The sequence below is a fragment of the Vicugna pacos genome, chromosome 3 (genome assembly GCF_048564905.1).
Source record: "Vicugna pacos chromosome 3, VicPac4, whole genome shotgun sequence".
NCBI classification, from domain to species: domain Eukaryota; kingdom Metazoa; phylum Chordata; class Mammalia; order Artiodactyla; family Camelidae; genus Vicugna; species Vicugna pacos.
In genome coordinates this window covers 79,418,997-79,441,634 of record NC_132989.1, presented here as the reverse complement: position 1 = coordinate 79,441,634, position 22,638 = coordinate 79,418,997, and the positions used below count along the sequence as shown (strand labels likewise).

The window sequence follows — 22,638 nt, the reverse complement described above, 5'->3', positions numbered from 1 at the left end:
ATTTCAAATTTATGTGATTGTCTAGTTAAACTTCTGGAAAGGATCATGAGAAAAGTAGACTATAGAGTAGTGAATAAGTAGACCAGAGAAGTTTGAAAACCTCTTCACATTGATTATTTTTAAAATACTCTATAAATACATTGTCACAACAGTGTTGATCCTTTTCTGAACAAACTAAACTGAGTACTAAATGAAGACTTGAAATGTGCATTGCTGTCTTTACAAGAGCATTTTCTTTTAATTTGTTGCTGTTTTGGTGCTGCAGAGTAAAGGAGTTTGGAATTAGTCCATCAGACATTCCCTTCTCACAGGGTAGTGGCAGTCGCCCTGATCTCTCTCCTTCTTATGAGTATGACGACTTTTCTCCTTCGATTACCAGGTCTACTTCATTCTATACATAAGATGTTTATTTAATAGTTTCTTTTGGATTGTGCTATGTACAGATATTTCATTTATACTTCTTTTGTCCTGAGCCATTTTATTTTTCATTTTCATTTCATTTGGCAGGTGGTGGTTGTACTGCATGATCTTCATTTTTATGTACTTTATTATTTGCTGTAAAATGTTGATTTACGATTCAGGCTTCCTATTTCCCCTCATATTTTTAAGGATGATGTCATCTTTGCATGTTTACCATTGAAAGATAAACTGTCTTATTTAAAATGAGAAGCTTACCTTCCTTCTGTATGCTCTTGTAAACTCCCTTGTCTGCAAGGAAATCATAAGGATCCTCTTGACTTAGAAAAATGTACGCTCTCCCAAATGTGTATATTTAAGTATAATGGGTGAACTTTATGATAAAACTTTACATCTTATAATCTTTATAGATTAGAAATATAATGTTATATGTAGCTATTTTAATTGAGCATTATAACTGCCAGATCTGCAAAGTGTATTAAACTCTTTGATTTTGGCAGTGATCCATGTATTGATCTGGGTACCATTGTTAGCATTTTCCTGTCCATATAATTCAAGTGCAACAATGGTCTCTTATTTATTTTGAAATACTGAATCTATATACTTTGTTGATTCTCATTTGTTATGTAAAGTAATTACATTTGAAGTAATTGTAAACTTATACCTTAGTAAATTCCTAAGGTTAAACAGCTAAACATCCCTTTAGTATTTCCACAGATTTCAGTTAGATTTGATCTGGAAAGCTGACATCATCAGTATTAGTGTTAATTGAATTACCTTTATATTGACTAGGTTGATATTTTCTTGTTCCTTTGCATTAGCCTTTGTTAATTTTAGATGCCCCTTATGTGTTTATAGGGTGAAAGAACTGACTGTGGATCCAACTGCTGCTGGTGATGTACGTCCAATAATGCATCATCCACCAAATCAAATTGATGACTTAGAGGCTCAGTGGGGTGTGGGGAGTTCCCCTCAGAGGGATGACCTCAAACTTCTTTGTGAACAAAATGTGAGTGATTTAATTTGGTTGTAATTATCTACTCTTAGTCATTTCATCCATAGTAGTATAGGTGGAAACTACCTAAATCGGCTCAGCAAACTACAGCCTATCGGCCTCCCATCTATTTAAAAATAAAGTTTCATTGAAACATGGCCGTGCTCATTTAGAATAGAAGTGACAAAGACTATGGCTCAGAGCCCAAAATATGTGCTGAAGTTTGCTGACCCCTGATCTAAACTATTTTTTTTCAGATTTTATACTAATATTAAAATCTGGGGATTTTTTTAAAGTAATGTAGAGAAAAAATAAATTTAAGAATTGTACATACAATGTATCATATATAGAGAGCTTAGAAACAAGATTAACTGTGGACACATGCATATATATTAAAAGAATGCATGAACTATATCAAAAATCAAACATGGCAAAATACTGACATTTGTTAAGTCTGGTTGCTTTCTATATTTTTGAAGTGTTTGGTAATATTTCATAATTTAAAATTTTGATTCCCCCATTATTCAAAAATAATAGGTGCGCATTGCATAAGGACAAAGAGGTATAAAGAAATAAAAAAGCACAAGTAATACACATTTTCACAGTTATTTCACTTATATTAAGTGAAGTACATAGTTTTGTGTCATTCTTTTCTCTGTAAGAATCCTTAAGTAGCATTTTTTCAAAATGATAAAAGGTAGCACTTATTCGTTGCTAGTATGACGTGTATTTGCTAAGCATTTTACCTATTATGTGGTATAATCCTTACAAGTCAGTGTGGTAGGTACTCTGATTATCCTTGCTTTTTTAAGTGATTTTCTAAAAGATTAAGTAACTTAACTAAGGTCATACAAATAGTAAGTGCTGAAGTCAGGCAGGATCGAAACCTAGGTCTGTCTTATTCCAAAGCCAAATCTTATATCACCTAAATTTATTGCTAGCTACAATGAGATGTTCTTTGGAAACAGTATACTTAAGTTGATGTTTTTATAGCAGGCTTCAAAGTCCAAAATATTCTAAAGTAGCAAACGTTTATACTACTTTTTGTTAATGTTTCAAATTACTCTCTAATAATAAAGCAGTTCTCAACCAGGAGTGACTTGCGTGGCCCCTCCTCCCACCCCCAGGAGATGTATGGAGACATTTTTGGTTGTCACAGCTGGGGTGCTGCTGCTAGCGTTGTAGCTGCACATCATGCAATGCATAGGGACAGCCTTCCTCCTCCCAAAAATGTTGTAGTATTGAAGTTGAGAAACCTGGTTTTTGAACTATTGAAGATAAAGAACTACAAATGAGATCCTGACCTTAGTCTTTCCCCTATCTTCAAAAGATTTGAGGGAAACCACAGTTGCTTTTAAAATCCTTAAAGCAAACCTTGCATTGCTCCTAGATACAGCGCCTACCAAAAATATGGAAAACTAGAATAAGATAGCCACTCCCTGTAGCAGATCTCTTCCATTGTATTTTTGCAGCTGTTGGGTCTCTGCAGGACCTTAATTCAGAGAGGTTGGCTAGGTGACCAGAACTAATCTGGAGGCTTTAAAGCGTGACATCATGAGTTCTTGCAGCCTCCTCCATATTTGAGAGAGTACAAATTTCTTTCAACTTTTCCTTCCCCAGGGAACTGTCTTGAGATGGTTCAGCATTAGTAGCATTTAGTTGAGTGTTGGTGCATGTATACATATTCTCACTGCTATAGTAAGTTTTAATAAGGTAGCTTAAAATGGGATAGTGTTAAGGACATTCCTGGAGATAAAAGTAATACAGGTAGACAAATTAGAGGGTAATCAAGTACGTTAGAACAGAAGTAGCTGTATAGGCAAAAATGGTATTCTGAGTGGGGTACATGGAAGTGATAGGAACTTGCATAATATCTTGAAGCAAAGGAAAGACAGAGGCATTTTGGTCTTGACAGGGAAGTGGCAGATAAAAAGAGTAAAGGTGTTTATCAGAAAGAGAGAGAATATGAGAGAATCATGCCTGTGTGTCCTGATAAAATGTCTCTACTCAGAAAATAAAAGGTTCTTTGGCCAACTTGATTATATAAACTTTTAGAGATGATAGTTTATTGATGAGAGAGTCAAATGTCTATGTGTAATAGACTTAATTTAACCAAAATACACACATATATTTAGAATTGCGTACTTTATTTGAAAAATGTTGCGTTTCCTACTGACAGTTTATAAAACAATTATAAGTGAACTTCTATCTCACTAACATCACTTTTTGAGGAAATAAATCATTAGACATTGGAGTTGGGAAGGAAGTTCAAAAAAGAAAGCAAGGCCATAGAGGTTTGACTTGATGTAAGACCAAAATACGTGTTGTATATGTAGATGGGTTTTTTGTTGATGAAGTTGTGAATTGTCCAAGTTTATATAAAAATCGGTAAGCAAATTGTATAAATGCAGCTCGGAAATTAAGATGTACTAAGAGTTGAGACCTTCAGAACACTAATTTGATAGTCACAATCATGAAAGATTATTACGTTTACATCTCTCTTCTAGGTGAAAAGTAAATAATACTGAGGAAATACATCAGTGTATTTGTAGCCTGCGATAAATATATTTTCAGAAAGTTGCAGTATTCCAAAAGAGATTGCTTTTTCAGGGTAATTCTGCAGTAAACCTTGGGCTAAATGGAAACTATCCCTTACTAATATGCTTAAAATTTGGGTTGTCTTATTGAGTGTGACATTAAATACTTTTGACCCATAAAAAGAAATTGTAGCTTTGCCTTTCATACTGTATTTTAGTAGTGTTTAACACCACAAGCTTCCTCAATTTCTAAATGGCATTTTTTGTAAATGACATAGAAAAACTACTTTTTACAACATTTAAAAATATAAACTTTATATTATAATTTTTTAATTATTTTCAAGGAAGAAGAGGTTTCTCCACAATTGTTTACTTTCCATGAAGCTGTCTCACAAATGGTAGAAATGGAAGAACAGGTTGTAGAAGATCACAGGGCAGTGTTCCAGGTAAAGTAAGAGAAACTTTCATCACGTTTCTTTAGAGAAATTAACAACTTTTCATAATTCTTTGAATATCACATTAAATCTAGAAAAAACACTTGTTTATGTATATGTATTTGTAGGACATATGACATGTCAAATTTTGCATAGAATGACTGGTGGCTACAAACCTCTCTTTGTAGCTGTGGTGAAAAGATCTAGTTTATTTACCTCTTTATTTGCTTTTGTCAGTTGCTCATTTTTAGGGAGGTTGAACTTCCCTTCACTGCCTCTTCATGTTAGGCCAGTTTGTTTCACAGCAGTAGAAAAAAGTCTTCTAAAGGGTATTCAGAGCTGTTGAAGAAGAGTTGGTCAGTCTTTGCAGAAAAGGAAGATTGTGCATCATCTGAGCTGTCAGTGGCAGATGAGGGGTGTTAAATCCCTGCCTGTAGCAGTAACTCCTTAGGTATCCATCCCACTGTATGTTCAACCTCTTAAAAGCACTTTTACTGTAAGATCCTCCCCTTAGTGGTTTTTTAAACAAAAAATATTCTAGAGGGTGATACCTATGAGGAAGCAAGGATAACATTTCGACATCTTTGTGTAGACTGTGTGGTCAGCTTGTCCTCACCCCTGCCCACTTCCTACAGAACTATGAATACCCTCTGAGAAAAAAGTGAACGATGGTTCACTCCCCCTATTGAGTTGTATTCCTTCTCTGATGTTGAAGAAATCTTTATCTGTAAACAAACACTAACATTCCTCAATTCTAGGCAATTCAAGCACCTGGATGAAAGGCTCAGAAATATAAGAGGACTCTTATAATTTCGGAATAGGATATGTGTTTATTAAAACTGTTACAGTTTTAGTGAAACCCTTATTATGAAAATCTCTTTAGAGGCCTGAGTACTTAGATTAAATCAATAAAGGACACTTGATGGGGGAGGGGGTGGGAAGGGACAGACTGGGAGTTGGAAATTTGTAGATACTGACATATATATAGAATAGATAAACAAGTTCATACTGTATAGCACAGGGAAATATATACAAGATCTTGTGGTAGCTCATGGTGAAAAAGAATGTGAAAATGGATATATGTATGTTCATGTATGACTGAAAAATTGTGCTCTACAGCAGAAATAGATGCAACATTGTAAACTGACTATAACTCAGTAAATTTTCTTAAAAAGGACTCTTAAAATTTAAGAAAATTGTTGTCTCTGCCCTTTTGGAACAAGGTGTCCTATAAAGATCGTCATTTCCTGTTCTGCCATTTTATCATGAAGTCTAAAAGTTCTTTGTTGGCAGAACTGGGTGTTCTGACTTTCAATCCCGTGCTCTTTTCACAGTTCCATTCATTATTCCTCCAAACTGTGATCTTCTGTTTCTCACGATAGGGTTTTGTTTTAAAAGATAAAGTATACAGCCGAAGGAGAAGGAAGAGTACTAAGGAGGGCAGTGTTAATCCATACATACATAGTTTTCTAATAGGTACCTATACCTCGGTCAACCAGTTCTGCCTGGTGATACAGTCTAATAATTAGCCATTAAATTGCGCTGATGTTGAGAACAGTGAAATTGTTATGTACCCTAAAAAGCTAGAAAGTGTCCATTTTTATGTCCAAAAACTCTTCAATTCAGAATAATGTGACCTTGTTAATTAGCCATATGATTCATGACATTGCTAGAAAATGAAGCTCATAAATTCCACATATCTAAAATCTGTCAAGAATGAAGACTCTCCTTGAAGCATTTATGAATAGTAGTAAGTAGCTACTATTTAGTGGTTCATTTGACTCTTCTAAAATTGACTATCCATTGGTTTCTTATAGTCAGTAATTAGGACTGTCTCCTGGCCTAACCACTGTGAGGCCCCAGATAGGTATGTTAATTCCAGATGATTTACAAGCTCTAGGCTACCAAAGGCCTCATCACTTGGCACAGTAGCTTTATTATTATACCCATTCTTTCCCTGTTTTGGATAGCTGTTGAGGTTTCGAGACTTACTCTGTTCATTGATACACATATATTGTGTGTGTGCATGTTTGATTCATTTCCTCCTCCAAATGCCCACTCTAGGTAGAGTAAAAATAGGAAAATGAAGTCATCTTGTTTGGCCTGTCATATTGGTGTTCAAATTTAAGGAAATATTTCTTAATTTTACTCTGTGAATAAAAATGTTTTATGGTTATTAATATTTTAGAAAATACTGTCTTCAGTATGTTTGATTATGTTTAACATAAAATTTGTAAATTGGTTCCTATGTTAAAAAGAGGCTTATTAGAATTTTTGTCATTTTAGGAATCTATTCGATGGTTAGAAGATGAAAAGGCTCTCCTAGAGATGACTGAAGAAGTAGATTATGATGTAGATTCATATGCTACGCAACTTGAAGCTATTCTTGAGCAAAAAATAGACATTTTAACTGAGCTGCGGGGTAATTCTTTTTTCATTTTAGCGTTTGAAATCTGCCTAATGTTTGTACATATCTAGTGGGAGGATTTCATTATGAGAAGACATCTGAAGTGAAATTTATGGGCACCATTTAACATCTTTCTAGAGGTATAAAGACATAATAGCCATTCTGCTTTTTTCTAAAAATGAAACACAATAACGTTTCAGGTGCTCTCTCATTTTTTTTTTTTTTGGTCTTTGGGGACAATAAAGACACCTTACAATTAAAGAAGGGAAATATATTTTTACAAGTTTGTAAATTTTATATACACATTCAGTTTGTTTGGTAGGCCAATGCTTTTCAGAATTATTTCCTTGGATTAGATCTATTTAGGGTCATCTTTTTACAGCCTCCTTTCTGTGCATCTTGTGTCATGTTTTTCCTTTGAACACTTGTTTTAAAAAAAATCAAGGGGAAGGTTTCAGGATTCTACTTTGCTTATGATACGGAGCATGTAGTTTACCCATATGCCATGTCTTTTTTCTTGGCTTTTAAATTAGCTTATCTATGTGCAGCTTCAGATAAGCATTTATTATGTGTGCTAATTTCTTAGGCATTGGCAAATTGGCTGTGTTCATTTATATGCAAGTAGGCTTCTTTATGTGTGTGTACATGCAATGCAACATGAAACCAGATTGAAATTGCTAGTTTTTAGCACCAAACAGGCTGCTTACTTTTTAAACTAGATTCTTTCTAAACTTGGTTATTTAAAATCATATCCTAGAGTCAGCAGTGACCGTTGTGCCAATTCAGAATTGTTTGTGCAGATGTAGGGTTTCTAAAATTTGTGTTTTTAATGTTCTTCATGTTCAAGCCTTGATTTAAAGTGTTTTGATCATTTTTCTAATCTGCCATAATGCACAAGCAGCTTTTTCTATGTGTTTTATTTAGAAGACAGATAACAATGCTTTCTAATATTTTTTTCTCTGTAATATGTAGCTTTCATCTTAGTTCACTTCCTTTCCTTAATTTTTGCAGGATTCTACATACCGTATTATTCAATCCTTTCTTAGGAAGTATTTTTTTTTTAACCTTCCAGAGATGGTTTTGGTATTAATGTAAGAAGTTTGAGAGCAATTATTTTATATTAGTAGGTATCAGATCCAGAAGTCTTTCAGTTCCTTTCTAAATTTCAGAAAAGTCAACTTTTTAAACATCTGTGTACTTAGAAAGTGGGGAAAGAAATTAAGATTCCAACTTCATAGCTTTCTTTTCTTCTGAAAGCCGTAACCTTTGCATTGTTAACACATTTTAAGTTAGGTAACTATTTGGGGGTGTTGTCTCCTGTGTTTTGTACCATACTTACCAATATCCTTGATTTCTACTGACTAAATGACAGTAGCACCACCCCAATTGTGACTGACAGTCAAACATGTCTGTAGACATTATCACATGTCCCTAGAGATGGGGTGGGGGCAAAAATCACTGTTGAGAACCCCTGTTATAGAAAAGATTTCTCATCACAGCTGTCTGTTATTTGCCTTTGCCGGTTTTTACTTACCTATTTCTTACTCTTATGTGACTGAATTTGTACATGATAGGTGGTAAGACCCAATTTTAAGACCAAGAAATGTATGTTCTGTAATCCCCCTTTACTGTCATACCCTTTTGTAATCCCTGGTAAGAAGAAAAAAATAACATTTCTTCGTAAAAATTCAAATAATCTTTTAAGGTAAAATAGGAGCTGGGAATAGACATCTCCTAATATTGAGAGAAGAAATGTCTATTTTAGTTTAGTAGATTCATAGTGTTCCTTTCAGACATGGCTGTACATATTTTACACACAAATATAGCGTGTTTACACTGCAAAAAGGAATTCAAATAAAGCTGAACACTGTAAAATGTGCCAAATACAACAGAAATATGTAGAAGATACAGAAAAAAACAAGTATTTCCAGGAATCTGTAACTAATCTGTTGCTGTAGTTGAGCATTGTATTGTGAGTTTCTGGGCAACAAAGAACAAAGGAAAATTTCTGTTAATGTTAAGAAATAAAAGAGTTGACTTGATAGGACCTATACAGTTGTGTAATGCAGTACTTATTCCCTTGTTCTTTTCTTTTTCCAAGATAAAGTGAAATCTTTTCGTGCAGCTCTACAAGAGGAAGAACAGGCCAGCAAGCAAATCAACCCGAAGAGACCCCGTGCTCTTTAAATCGGCATTTGCTGTTAAAGGATCCCCAGGACCCTCACTACTGTAACATACAATAATGGTTCAGCTGTCAGGGCCATTTGAAAGTTTGAAATTTTAAGTGTCTGTGGAAAATGTCTTGTCCCTTCACCTGAATGACATTTCAGTTTTGTGAAACACTCCTTTGTCTACGAGATGCTTCTAGACCAGGAGGCACAACCAAGATTTGGGAGTAGTGAAGCATTTTGTTTCATTTCCCCTAATAGTGATTTACTTTTGGAGATCCTTGCCAATTTTATTTTCTATATGATGAAGTAAGATTGTGGACTTGATCCAGAGGTGAGTAGTAGGGGGAAGCCGCAGCATTTCCTTTTAACTCAGTTGAATTTTCGTAGCAAGACTGAGCAGTTTTAAGTCCTTTGCGTGCATGCATACCTCATCAGTGGTTGTACATACCTTGCCCACTCCTGGCGACAGCTGTGCTCACCTCTTCCTGCTTTGTGCCTTGACTAAGGCTATTGACCCTAAATTTCTGAAGCACAGCCAAGATAAATTACATTCCTTTTGTCATTGTAAATTACCTTTACTGTGTGTACATTTTTACTGTAATTGAGACTTTTTTTGTGTGTGACTAGTTAATTTTGCAGGATGTGCCATATCATTGAATGGAACTAAAGTCTGTGACAGTGGACATAGCTGCTGGACCATTCCATCTTATATGTAAAGAAATCTGGAATTATGATTTTAAAACCATATAATGTGGTTATAATTTTCTTAGCATTTTCTTTGTAAAGAACTAAAATATAAACTAGTTGGTGTATAATAAAAAGTAATGAAATTCTGAGAAGAGTTTTATCTTAGGATAATACATATATATGCAGTGTGTGTTCCAGTGTGGTATTAACAAGACTAATAGTGCAATTTGATCTTTACCAGTACCATTACTTAAGTTGAGGTGTCCATTAGCACCCCAAAATGTACCCTTTAAATGTACTGTTAAAGGAAATTGGCTTCTGATGCATGAACATTTACATGTACATTGAAAGTAGTCCATAATAGAGCTGTTAGTTTAAGCCAAGTATAGACAGTACATAACTCCCTTGAAAACAAATTTAAGCTTAAAAAACAAAAAAAAAAAGAGTTGGCTTTGCCTTAAAAGGCAGATCTAACCCAAGTTCCACCTGTTACCTAATGTGTGATGTTTCACCATTATTTGGTGAGAATCACAAAATTCTCACCAACAAGTTGGTCTAGGGCATGCTACTTTTTAAACGGTGGCACTTATTTTTACAGATTGCTATTCCAAGGAAGAAAACTGGCCACTTTACATGTAAATATTTTGTTACATTTATCTCTCTCTCTAGGATTTTTCCCTCAGTTCCCAGGATAGTGTATAGGAGTACATTAACAAAAAAAAATCTCCCAAGGATATCTTGTTTTGATTGACTAGGGAACTACCAGCTCACTCATATGGGCTACAGGGAAGCTGTGAATAGAGAGTCACATGAGCCAAATTCCCTACTTGACTGTTCATTTATGAACTCCGAGGTAGTTGTGGGAAATCCTAACACCGTGGTGAAAAACTCCTCTGTAAACTTGAAATCTAGAACAAATGTAGGTTTTCACAACGTGCTTATTATTAATAAATGAAATCTATGGAATGAGTTTTAGACACAATTCACTTCAATACCAATCACCTTTGTTTTGGAAGGGACTCAGGTTTTCTTGCAGCTGTAAGATATGTTCTATTTGTGTTTATTTCAAAGAGAAGAGGAAAAATGGGGAACTGTTGCTATTGACTTTGCAGAGGCTGTTTTAAAAGGAGTTTCTGAGCCTAACTGACCTTCAAAGGGCAATAAAGATACGTGAATTTGCTCATTTTAAAGCACAACAGATTAGTCTTAATTTATTATTTAAATTAGAAGGGTACTATCTCTGGAAGGTCTCCTCATATTCACACATGCTGTCTGATACCGTAATGGCTTCATTCTGATAAGTAATCGAAGTATATTAAAAATTGGTATCAGAAAAGATCTTGGTAGTATAATCGAGGACTTCCGTTTTACAGGTAGGGAAATCTGAAGGCTACAAAAAGGACTTAAAACTGAGTAGTTTAGAGGGGGATGGGGAAATAAGAGGGAAAGCTGACTTAAATCTTAAACTAAGTATTTCCTTTAAGGATAGAGATGGTACAAGTGAACTTTGCAAAGTAAGTAGTTTTGTGAGATTAAAAAATCCTACTCTTCAGTTTATGTAGTATTTATGTAACAAAAGTGGCTTGATGCAGATGTTATTTAAAGAATAACTTAAATTTTTTGGATCTGGGTTAAACATTATTTACTTTATCAGACTTGAAAGCTGATATCCCTATTAATAAGTAACTAAAATATACATTATTTTAGTTATCTAAGATACCACTTTGCAGCCAGATTTCAAAGACAAATCTGTTTAGGCAAACAACTTATCTTCCCTTCTAGGCTCACTCAGTGTACCTTTGTTAAAATAATTTGGAAACGCTCCTTCTATTAAGTTAGGTGTAAAGAAAGCCAGCTATCACTGAAAATATTTTTATTAATTTCCTTATATAAATAATCAGCTACTATAATTCTTTGTTAAGGGATATTAATAATAGTATATTGATAATGACTTAAACATTGTAGCTAATTAAGACTTGTTTACGACATTATTGAAATTCTCAACCTAACATTTTAAAAATAGCTTAAAACTAAGCTTTTTCATCAGTTATGTGAAAAAGTACTGAAAATTTTAATATTCTAGAAGTCATATGAATACTGGGAACCTGCATTTATGGCATAATGGCTGGTTGGGATTTTTTGTTTGTTTTGAAATTGAAGGGCAGAGATTTTAACTTCTAAGCCAGCTATGACTTACAAAACCCTTTGAAATTCTGTTAACTCTCACTGTCTCCCCAAGAGAAAACTGTATAATCTTATAGTTCATATCATTCTAGTTGAGCATCCTCATTTCACAGGTAAGGAATCATGCCCAGAAGTAATATGCCTGAACCACACGGTGGCAGTAGCACACTCAGGCTTACCCAGACCCTGATGTAGCCCGTTACAATACAGGATAGCTAAAGGGGTAGGCAATGATAATAACTGTACAGGACAAACAGAAAGACTGAGAGAAGCAAAATAACATTTTAAGAAACAACTGCTGTACTGTACATATAAATAACAAGAAATGGCATGCGGAATATGTGACTAAATATGCTTATATTTTAACTGTTTTTATGACTTGAAGGACAAAGGCCTAAAGAGTTAAAAGCATAAAAAGGTACTCCCAGATATATAACAGAAAATATAACATCTCTATATAATAAACTTAGAAGTGATAACTTTTAAGTGTAAAGTTGTGCGTGTCTGCGGCTCTTAAACTTGAAGATTATCAGGTATAAATTGGACCCTGCCCTGTGCTATATATTACAATCAAAACCAAAAAAACCTTGGATACTTAGACTTACTACCTTAAAAATTCAAAGTAATAAATGGTGACAGCATTAGTAATACTAAATCAAAAATAGTCAAGCACAAAGTGTCCAAGCATACATAATTCATCTTCTCAAATTATTAAGAATGTAATTCTTTTCTTGAGTTTGAAAATTCTTTTCCAGATACCTAAGAAAAATGGATACCTTCTGCATTGAATCCATGTAGCAATCTGAAAAAAGAAACCGAAATGGGATGGTATTGAAATGTTAATTTGTAGCATGTAATAGTGCATACATAGTCCTATACTCTAAAACACAAACACATCTGCAAACCTGTCAGGCCCACTCACTCCTAACAGTAGTCACTAAAGAAACTTTATTCAATTACATTTATGAGAGAGATATTAATTAAAACTACATCATTTTGGTGCCTCTTCTGTCACAGACTGTACATCTGAAGGCATGATGAATTTAACTATAAAATGATCTTAGACCTACACTCTCTGGCCTAAGAACACACCGAAACTTGTTCCATTTCAACATGGTAAATGAACATGAAGATATTTGGAATTAGAAGAGAGGAATGGCTACATGTCCATGCTTCCTCTCTGAGCTCAATGTTACTGAGGTTCAAATTAAATACTTACACATTGCTTCTCTCTGGGCACCTAGCTACTTATCAGATCTTAGTTAGCAAATTGCATGTTTAGTAACCTTGAAGAAAGTTAACGAGAATGAAGGAAAATAAGATGAAACATTTCTATTTAGACCTGAGATTATTTTCAGGATGACCCATAGGGACCATGAAGATGAGTTAAGATGTCAGAAAAAGGAAGATGGGTACTTAATAAATTAAAAAAGATGGGTACTTATTCAACTTCTAGGATTAACATCTAATAAAGACTCAATAGTACTGCTAGCCTGCCAATTAAATAGCTATTGTCTTAATTACATACTGTTCTGTTTCTAACATAGAAAAGTCAAACCAATGACTTTTAGAACATTTTGCTCTCTCTTTTCCTTCAGCCTCTTTAAAAATGAATTGGCTAAACAGGCAAAATTTTATGGTCTTATTAGTTAGGAAGTCAAAGTGTCAGTGATTAAAAACAATACAGGTTAATAATTAACCTAAAATTACCTGGATAATAATTGACACTTACTCTGCTTTCATAAGATTTACTTAATTCAAGGAAAACAAATTTTAGTCTTTATTGCCCAGATAATTATGACACCCTTCTTTGAGTTCAGGTATGTAGAACTTGCCTCAATCCACCACAAAACAAGTTACTGTATTACTAAACCAGTTAGAAATGATAACCAGATATGACTGTAACCGATATTATTTCATACGTAAGATCTATTTGATAATAGCTATTCTCAATAAAGAAGAAAAGAACGAGACCCAGTTATATGTATTATGACTCTTCTACCTTACAGGCTACTTAGAAGAGACAAACAACTATTAAGACTGACTGTGAATGGGAGTTAGGGGAGGGGGCTGGAGGGGAGGACCACACACAACACAGCACAAATTGCCACAGAGGTTATCTCCAGGCTCGGACTGTTCTTTACTACTGTTCTTAAAGAAAATGTTCATTCTGCTGCAGCTAACCAGCCTCCATCTTCTACACCAAATACTATTCCATGCCGTGGAAGTGCTATGCAATAACTCCCAGGTAGCACCTTATGCCGCTTAAAAGTCTTTAAATCTCTTAATTTGAAGATATCACAGTAAAGAAATGTAAACATGTAGGAAAAGAAAAATGTAATTACCTGATAAAGTCATCTATGTCCATGGAACGGGCCCGTGTGTCACTAAAACCTGTGCTGGTTAGGATTTGCTGTATTTTATCTGCTATGCTGAAATCTTCTGGTATTATCTATCAATATAAGATTCAGAATAAATGAACAACGTATCTTTAATGAAGTCACATTGACTCTTTTTTTTCAGTTCGGTAAGTCAAAATAGTCACCTTGTTTGTTCATGGTAGTTTTGGAAAGCCTATTTGTGCAGATAAGACTTGGATCTCTGATGAGTTCAGTGGTTGATCTTTAGCACATACAAATACTCATAAGACCCTGAATGAGTTAACCATGTGCATCACCCTTTTTCTTAAAAATTTTGAACGTTCTCATGGTTATGGGCTTCACAAAGTACTTCATAACACATAAAATAAAGCTGTAAACTAAATTTTAGAGCAACTGTTAACGCCTTTAAAAATAACACATTTTCTTGGCACAAATTTTATTTTACCAGCTAGTTAGTTTTTCTCAGAGGTGGCCCCTCCAACACTTAAGAATATTAAGTATTTTATACTTCACATCTTTCACCCAAAAATTTTTCTTAATCTAGCTTAAAATTTTCCTATGTAGGCATATGTTCAATGACTTTATCCATAAAGAAGAAAAATAGAAGTAGCAGTGTGGTACATTAAACCATGTAAGACCTGAGTCAAGAAATGCAAACTAATTTGTTTCTATTAGTCCCCTCTGCTTACATTTGTAATAGTAAGCAACAAGCAAGAAGGGATGGTCACAATTATTTTAAGCTGAGTAAGTTACACATGCCTAAAACTAAAAAATTATGACAACTGAATCTTTTTATGACTAAAAAAGCTGCAGTAGCTAAAGAGGATGGAGTGGGGTATTCAGGTTGCTCAGATTTGTTGCGCAAAATACACAGCAGCACTGACTTGTTAAAGAGTCCAAGTTGTGCTAGTTAGATGTGACATACCATCTTTTAAGGATCCTATGTCATGTAAAATTAAGAATCTTGTGATGATAGGTGAAACAGAATAAGAAATAGGATATTTTAAAACAAATTATTGAAACAACAGGAACATTTTCTACTTACAGTATTATGGACTGAACAGTGAATTCTGTAGTTTTTTTCCAATAGCTGTTGTACTGCACTTGACCTATGAGCATAAGGAAATGATATCACCATTATGCCCAAATCAGATTATAATTTCCTTCAAGTCTATATTCCATATGATGAAATTAAGAAACTAAAGTGTTGAATATTTAAAGTTATGATATAATCAAAAGCAACTAATTTTTAAGAATAAGTCCCAATAAACATCTCTTACATTCTTAAAGAACTCTACACTCTCCACAAAACATCTCAAAAAAAATTTTTTTTTTCATTATGGCTTTCACCTCTCTTGACCTTGGGCCCCAAATTGCTGTTACATTTTTCCATGTTAAAATGCCAGGAATTTTTCAAAAGTATGGAAGGGGTCCATCATCACCTCATTTTTCCCAAGGGAAAACTAGGCAGATGTGTGGTCAGTTTTTGTTCTTTGCCCGTTTTGTAAAAAAACCAAACAACAAAAAAACCAAATGATCTAATTCCCATCTCTAGAAACTTCATTAAATTCTCCCCAAAGTACAAAATTAAAAAGATAAAAATGTGTCTGGACATGGATCATCTTTACGCTCTAGGGTATCTGTTCAAGAAAAGGATGAAATTCTAGCACTTAGCATAGTATCTGAAGCACTGAACTTTTAAACATTATAAATTGGTGAACACTTACTTAAATGCAGCAGATAATGTCTTGTTTTTCCTAACAAAGGTGATCCTTACTAGGCCATCCCATTCCTGAAACAGTAGATGGATATTTTCTTACAAAATATCAAACTCTGCCTATACTTGCTACATATTATTTTGTTTTAATATATAAAACTGAAAGGAACTTTCTGGAGTGATTAAAATGTTCTAAATATTTATCTGGCTGGCACACGTGCAAAAGTAAAGATGTATACTTGATTTTCCCACTTTTGTGCATCGTCAATTTTAAAAATTAGAAAAAATACATATTTGTTCCACATCTGAACAGAGGACGTGGCATTTATTTAAATCTAAGTATCATTTTCAAAAAACATGATTCAAAAAAGATACGATTTAGAATATAGCCTGTACAATACACCTAACTAAACCTCACTGAAGAAGTAACTGACAAACCGTTTCACTGCCACCAGTCACCACACACATTTTCATCCAGCGTGATTGCTGTGAAGTTTTACATCAAGTCATCTGGCTTTCTTCTTTTTTTAAATCGCAAAAATTAAAATTTTGATTAAAAAGTGTGACCCATACTACTACTCTAACATAACTATTTTCATTTTATCTTGTTTCCCATTTCTTATTCAAATAGATACATGTTTTCCACAGCTTTAAATTCAGCAAAGTGCAACGGCATTCTAACTTTTTTATTTTTTGCAGACGTTTTCCATGCTCTTTTGAGGTCTTCAACTACCATGTGTAAAATTATTCCATCTACTCCACCACAAGGATGTATCTATCACAATTAACATCTTCCTGTTTAGTCAGGATTTTTCTGGTACTATAGGCACACATCTCGCAGCTTGGACTTTTTTTTTCCTTTATGGAATGACCTAGTATTTTAACCTCACCTGAAAATTGATAGGTGGTGGTGGATTCTTAGGTTCTATCCTTACGACACTGGATTCCACCTTGGGTGGTGGTCTGAAGTTATTCTTTCCAACCTGTTAATGAGAAAATGTTCAAGGAGTCCTCTCAAAAACAACTTTAAATGAGTAATCAAAAATGCTCTCCTCACAGAAAGGCATAGCTAGATGCTCAAGGATGAGGTAAGCCATATTATTTCAACAACAGTTACTTACTTTCATTAGATGGTCCACACGTGCCAACAGCTGTGTATTAATTGAGAGTCTGCAGTATAATTTATCCCCAGGTTTTGCAACCAGTCGGAGAGCAAATTCTCTTTGAAACATAAGTATAGCACATCTGAAAAGACAGTAGAAAGGAATAAATCAAAAGGTCATTTTCAACTATAAATGTATTTTAACTTGAATTAATTTTCTCAGGTGGGAAATAGAGCAAAGCAATATCTGGGGTAACGGTAATCAGTCCAGCTGGTTAGGAGGGAGAACACTTTCAGCCTGAGCTTTAGCACTACAAAACGATCCAGCTGGCCTTGTTTTTCACTGTGTGATGGCTATACCTCTAACCCCTTACACATGTAAGCCCCCAATGATCAGATAAGAAAGCACTTCAGATCAGCACTGGTCTATCATCCCATCTAGAAAACAGAACCCAAACAAACAAAATTGGCTCAGTAGCCGAACTATATTCATGGGGTAGCAAACACCCTTCTGGAAGAGCTGAGGCAGGTTGTGACATCAGCGTCCTGATTTAACAGGTTAAGGAATGTGGACGGTTTATTCAGCAAGCAGGAGGCTTTTTGCAGACTCCTGAACAGGAGAAGAGATCTTCAAGGCTGGGATTTGACTCTCCAACTTTTTTGACATAAGTCTCACTAGGAAAGACATCTGACACTGAAACCAAGGCCACAAATATCTGTATGTCCATGTGTTTCTGTAACTCAAACAAAAGTTTCATGAAACTATAAACACCTGGACCACATGCACTGAATGCCCTGTGATATATTCTACATCATGTCATTTTTTTAAAAAGATGAGTCACGATTCACTTACTTTATTTTATACCCACTAAGGAATTTTTGAACTGCAGTTTGAAAACCATTGGTACAGATTGTACTAGAAACCAGTTCGGAGGCCACTGTAGGAATCTACATACAAGGTAATAACAAGTCTGACCAGGGCTAACGGCAGGAGGATGAGGAAACAGGGAAAGGCCACCTGGCCTCAGAAGCAAGACTTACACCACACCTCCCCCAAACAACTGACAATTGAAAAAGAAAGAGAGAGAGAGACCTCCACACAAATTGGCATTTTCTACTAAATTCTAAAGAAATTCTCTAGTAGTTTTTCAACTGAGTTAATTTTAGTCACTGGCTATCTGTCTTCATGGCCTAAATTGTCAATCTTTCTAAGATTTAACAGTAACTTTGGTCTTTTTGGCACAAACCTGAAAAAAGGTCGGTGCAGCAGCAGCTTGAAGACAAAAGGAGATGAGATCTGCAAGAGAATTAACTGGTTATTTCTGGGAAAGACACACTAGAGAAACATTTAGAATAATGGCCTCTGCAATTTTAAAACAAACCTGATAAGGCAAGTTTGCCACACAAGCATCAAAGAATGGCAAATCCGTTTTCAGCACATCACCCACCATTACTTGAAGTTTGCTAGCTAGAGGTCTGATGATGAGAAAAAGAAGCAATTAAAAAAATATATTGTTTCATGAGACTGAAATGCACTTTAATTCTATTATGTATACTCACGTGCCCTGAACTCTTTTGTGAAGTTCAGCTACTAGCCGTGGGTCAAGTTCACAGGCAATTACCTAAATTAAAAAAAAAAAAAAAAAAGTCGGTGTGTGTATGGAGTATAAATCTTTAGTTATCGCAACAGTAACTCTTACATGATTTAAATGCATTAAACTTCTCTTCCCAATTCTACCATCAATATTCCTTCAACTGTATCTACCAGCACATTCTAAAGAACTTATCTGAAGAGAGTTTAATGAAGAGACTATTTACGAAATGTGGGAATGTTGTTAAGGGAACAACAACAGAAATACCACCCAGGAAAGTAGACAACCAGACTATGTGCGAGTCCTACCCAAATAACGGACAGAATTATTGTGCTCATACGGCTCCATGGTTTATAAATCAACAGAGGATGAGAAGAATATACAATGTCTTCACAGTAAATGTTCTTAGAAGCATACAAAGCAACCGCTCCCAGAATGAGTATATCACTTCTCTCAGCTCTAAGATCCAGAATTCACAGCATAGATAACTTCCCAAGTAAATGAAAAAGGATGCCAGATAGGCTGAAATCTTCATTTTTATTCAATATAAGCTGAGGTTTTACTGACTTTCAGGAAGACGAGGTCTTCAGAGTAGACATACGTGCTGCCTAGTCTGTTGGGCTCCAGGATCCATTCTCCAGCTTTCTCTGTACCCTGTAGGGTGATGCAGTCCAGCTCCATTACCCTCTGCCTTCTGGCTGGGATTGAAAGGCATTATAGGGCGTGTTTCCTACTGCCTGCCCCTGCCTTGCAGAAGCTCTGGCAGCGTCTGTGTTCTGCTATGAATGCCCCCTGCTCAGTGGCTCCCACTCTTTTTTTTTTTTAGTGTTTGGAGAACAGTAAAAATATTTTATTTATTTATTATATTATTTACTTATTTTATTTTGGCAGGGTGAGGGGAGAGGTAATTAGGTTTATTTATTCTCAGAGGAGGTACTGGGGATTGAACCCAGGATTTCCTGCATGCTAAGCAGGTACTCTACCGCTTAAGCTATACCCTCCCCTCAGTGGCTCCCACTCTTATTGGGCTCCAGTAACAAAGTTCCCTCCTCTTGTCCCTTGAGGCCTTCGGATGATAACTGTTTCCTGCTATTGCTAGTCCCTAGGTGTTTCACTAAAGCTTACTGGTTCCCTTAACATTCCCAATTTTGGAAATAGCCTCTTCATTAAACTCTATTCAAATAAGTTCTTTAAAATGTGCTGCCTATTTCCAACAGAGAAGACAACAAAGGTTCCATTTAATTAGAGACTGGGTCAGCCAAGAGACAAAGAAGGTACCACCAGAGGCCAGGTGACACCCTGATCTCAGAGACCTGTGCTCCAGCCCTTCAGGTCTCCTCCTCCCAAGTTCTAGCTTCCAATAACTCCAACCTCCTTACTTTGTTTCCCTGAGCCTACAGGTGGTAACTGCTCATTGTAGTTTCTATTTTTGGGTGACCTCAGTGTTTCCATTTTGTTCTCTTAGCCTCCTCACAACCATGTCACCAATTTCCGATATTAAGTTCCCTTTATTGAAATATCTAATACGGATTCTGTTTTCCAGACTGATATATCCCATATTTTCTTTTTCTTTTAATCCGTTTTTAAAAATTGAGATATAATTAACACATAGCATTAGTTTCAAGTGTACAACATGATTGGATTGGATATCTGTATGTATTGCAAGATAAGTCTAGTTAACATCCATTATTGCACAATTAGAAATTTTTTTCTTGTGATGAAAATTTTTGAGAACTACTCTTAAGAATATGCAATACAAAAAAAAAGGAAAGAAAAATACTATAAAAAAAAGAATATACAATATATACAGTATTGTTAACTATAGTCACCATGCTGTCCATTAGATCCCCAGGACTTACCTATTTCATAACTGGAAGTTTGTACCTTTTGAACCCCATCACCCATTTTGCTCATGTTTTCTAAAATAAAGTTTCTAGCAAAGGGGTAAGAATTACTTGTAAAACAAAAACAATTAATTAAAACAGATTTATATTTGTAAACCACTTGAGCTTGCTCAAATAGTCTTTTCTGATACCAAACACTAAAACCTCTTTTTACCTTTTTTGCCTTTTCTAGCAACTTCACAGTCATATTGCCAGTTCCAGGGCCAACTTCCAGCACCACATCAGTTGGTCTTAAGGCAGCCTACGAGCAAGCACACTTCAGCTTTACAGGCACATCTGAACACACCATTTCATTTACATCTGAATATTTCTGTTCAAAAATGCTCAGTTAGAAGATCTTACTCTGACTTCATTTTTAGGAGATCTCTTCATGATCTATGTGCTTAACAAAATTATCTCGGCAAAGGTGCATCTGAAAATCTAATATCTTTCCTAACCTGGGACAATAGTTAACAGTCATAAAATTTAGGAGTCAGGAAAGCAGGAATAGCAGTTCTTTCTGAGTGGTATTCTGCTTTCTACCTTCAAAATGATTGTAACAGCATCTTGTTACCAACTGTTATCACCAAGTTCAGACTAGAAAGGTAAAGATTGTGATCTTGCCTGAGAATCATAGTACGTTGTATGTACCAGGATTTCTTAATTCTACATCCATGTATGGTTTCAGGGATGCAGGAGTATCCAGAAATTGTACATAAAACTGGGTGTTTGCATGCACACAGCTGCAGTATTCTGAGTCCATACCTCTCATCAGATGCTCAAAGGAATCCATGAACCCAAAGGTTAAAAAGCTAGCCCAACCCTCATTTTGCAAATAACACTCGGTCAAGATGAGATCCCTTAACTATGCAATGCTCTTTCTACAGCCCCAGGATGCTTTCTTAGCAGCCATGAAAGTAATGAGCACCACCTGTTTCATGTCCTAGCACCCTAATCATCCAGAACAATAAAAGAATGTCAATAACCTACACAGAACACTCCAGAGTTTACATGTGGCACCGGCTTGTACCACACAAGTTTCTCTAGGAAACAAACTTACTAAGATGTCTGTTTAGACATATTTGGAGGCTCTAGAGTAAATAAAAACTGACTCTGATAAATGGCGCCCACAAAAAGTGACTGGGAATAGAAGAATAATAATCTGGAATTGAACAAGCAGACATGTCAAGCTAAGAAGTAACTGTCTACCGAAGGACAAAAGAATCCGGAGCCAGGAGAAACCAAGACCCACAGAATGAAGCAAATCATACCGAAGACAGCTTTTGACTCCTACACAATTCTTCAATTCATTCAACAAGTATTTATACAGCATCTATTTGATGTCAGCCATCCTTTCTCTGCTTAGGTATTCCTAAGAATAAAACCAATAACCCAACAATTCTCTCTACTCTTCCACACCCACCTTATCGATAATGCTGTTAACAATGAGAGGATTTTTCAAAATGTGCTGCCCAATCCCCGTGTTGAACATGAGTCCTGGAAGAGAACATGAAAACAGCCTTAATTTCCCAACTAAAACCAGGTATCAGACCATCCCAGAGAAGAAAGGATAGTTGGGGGACGATTTCTACGCCTACGAGAGGCACCAAACGTCACGCTCGGAGCCGGGACTGACATAGTGTAAGTCCACCCCTTCGCTGAAAAGGAAGCCACAGGCGGCGCGCGGGGCCTGCGACCGGCGCCTGGGCAAGCCCGGGACTTGAGCGCTCCGGAAGCGCGGGCCCGCCGGGTCTCACGCTCCCGGCCCAGATCGCGGCCCGCGCGCGGCCCAGGCTGGGTCCGGCGGGAAGTCTGGACCCGACCTCACCCCAGCTCCCTCCCGGCTGTCCCCACCTCCGGCACTCTTCAGCTCCCGGCGCTGTTGTTGACGCTGGAGCCGGCGGCCGCTCGCCCCTGACTTGATCTTCGGCATCTCTGCAAGCAGCGGGCCCACAGGCCGGGGAAGTCAGGGAGGTCTAAAGACGACAGCCCGGAATCACCGCAACACGTGGTAATCGCCAGCGGGCATCACCCGCACCCCTACTGGCCACGTTGGGGAGGGGCGAGGACCCGCCCCCCGGTTCGCTCTGCAGTCCGCCCCCAAAAAGAGGGCCGACCTTGGAGCCCGGTGG

At 36.2% G+C, this 22,638-nt stretch overlaps 2 protein-coding genes across 4 annotated transcripts in view; one reads left to right on the top strand and one right to left on the bottom strand.

The window, feature by feature from the left end:
• Positions 1-10,843, top strand: part of KIF2A (kinesin family member 2A) — a 67,331-nt gene extending 56,488 nt beyond the window's left edge. For all 3 annotated transcript variants that reach the window (XM_072958611.1, XM_072958610.1, XM_072958609.1), the window contains exons 17-20: positions 1,276-1,426; positions 4,293-4,394; positions 6,669-6,804; positions 8,891-10,843. In XM_072958611.1, the coding sequence (XP_072814712.1) occupies positions 1,276-1,426; positions 4,293-4,394; positions 6,669-6,804; positions 8,891-8,976 (475 nt within the window). In that variant the 3' untranslated portion in view covers positions 8,977-10,843. The remainder of the gene's footprint in view (positions 1-1,275; positions 1,427-4,292; positions 4,395-6,668; positions 6,805-8,890) is intronic.
• Positions 10,844-12,091: 1,248 nt separating this feature from the next.
• On the bottom strand, positions 12,092-22,638 carry DIMT1 (DIM1 rRNA methyltransferase and ribosome maturation factor). The gene is made up of 12 exons (XM_072958612.1): positions 22,361-22,638; positions 21,930-22,003; positions 20,682-20,768; positions 18,592-18,653; positions 18,414-18,507; positions 18,279-18,328; positions 17,051-17,174; positions 16,820-16,912; positions 15,940-16,004; positions 15,258-15,321; positions 14,177-14,283; positions 12,092-12,633 (listed from the first exon to the last, which is right to left on the bottom strand). Exons 1-12 carry the CDS (start codon positions 22,437-22,439, stop codon positions 12,591-12,593), a joined length of 942 nt encoding a protein of 313 aa, XP_072814713.1. The 5' UTR covers positions 22,440-22,638; the 3' UTR covers positions 12,092-12,590.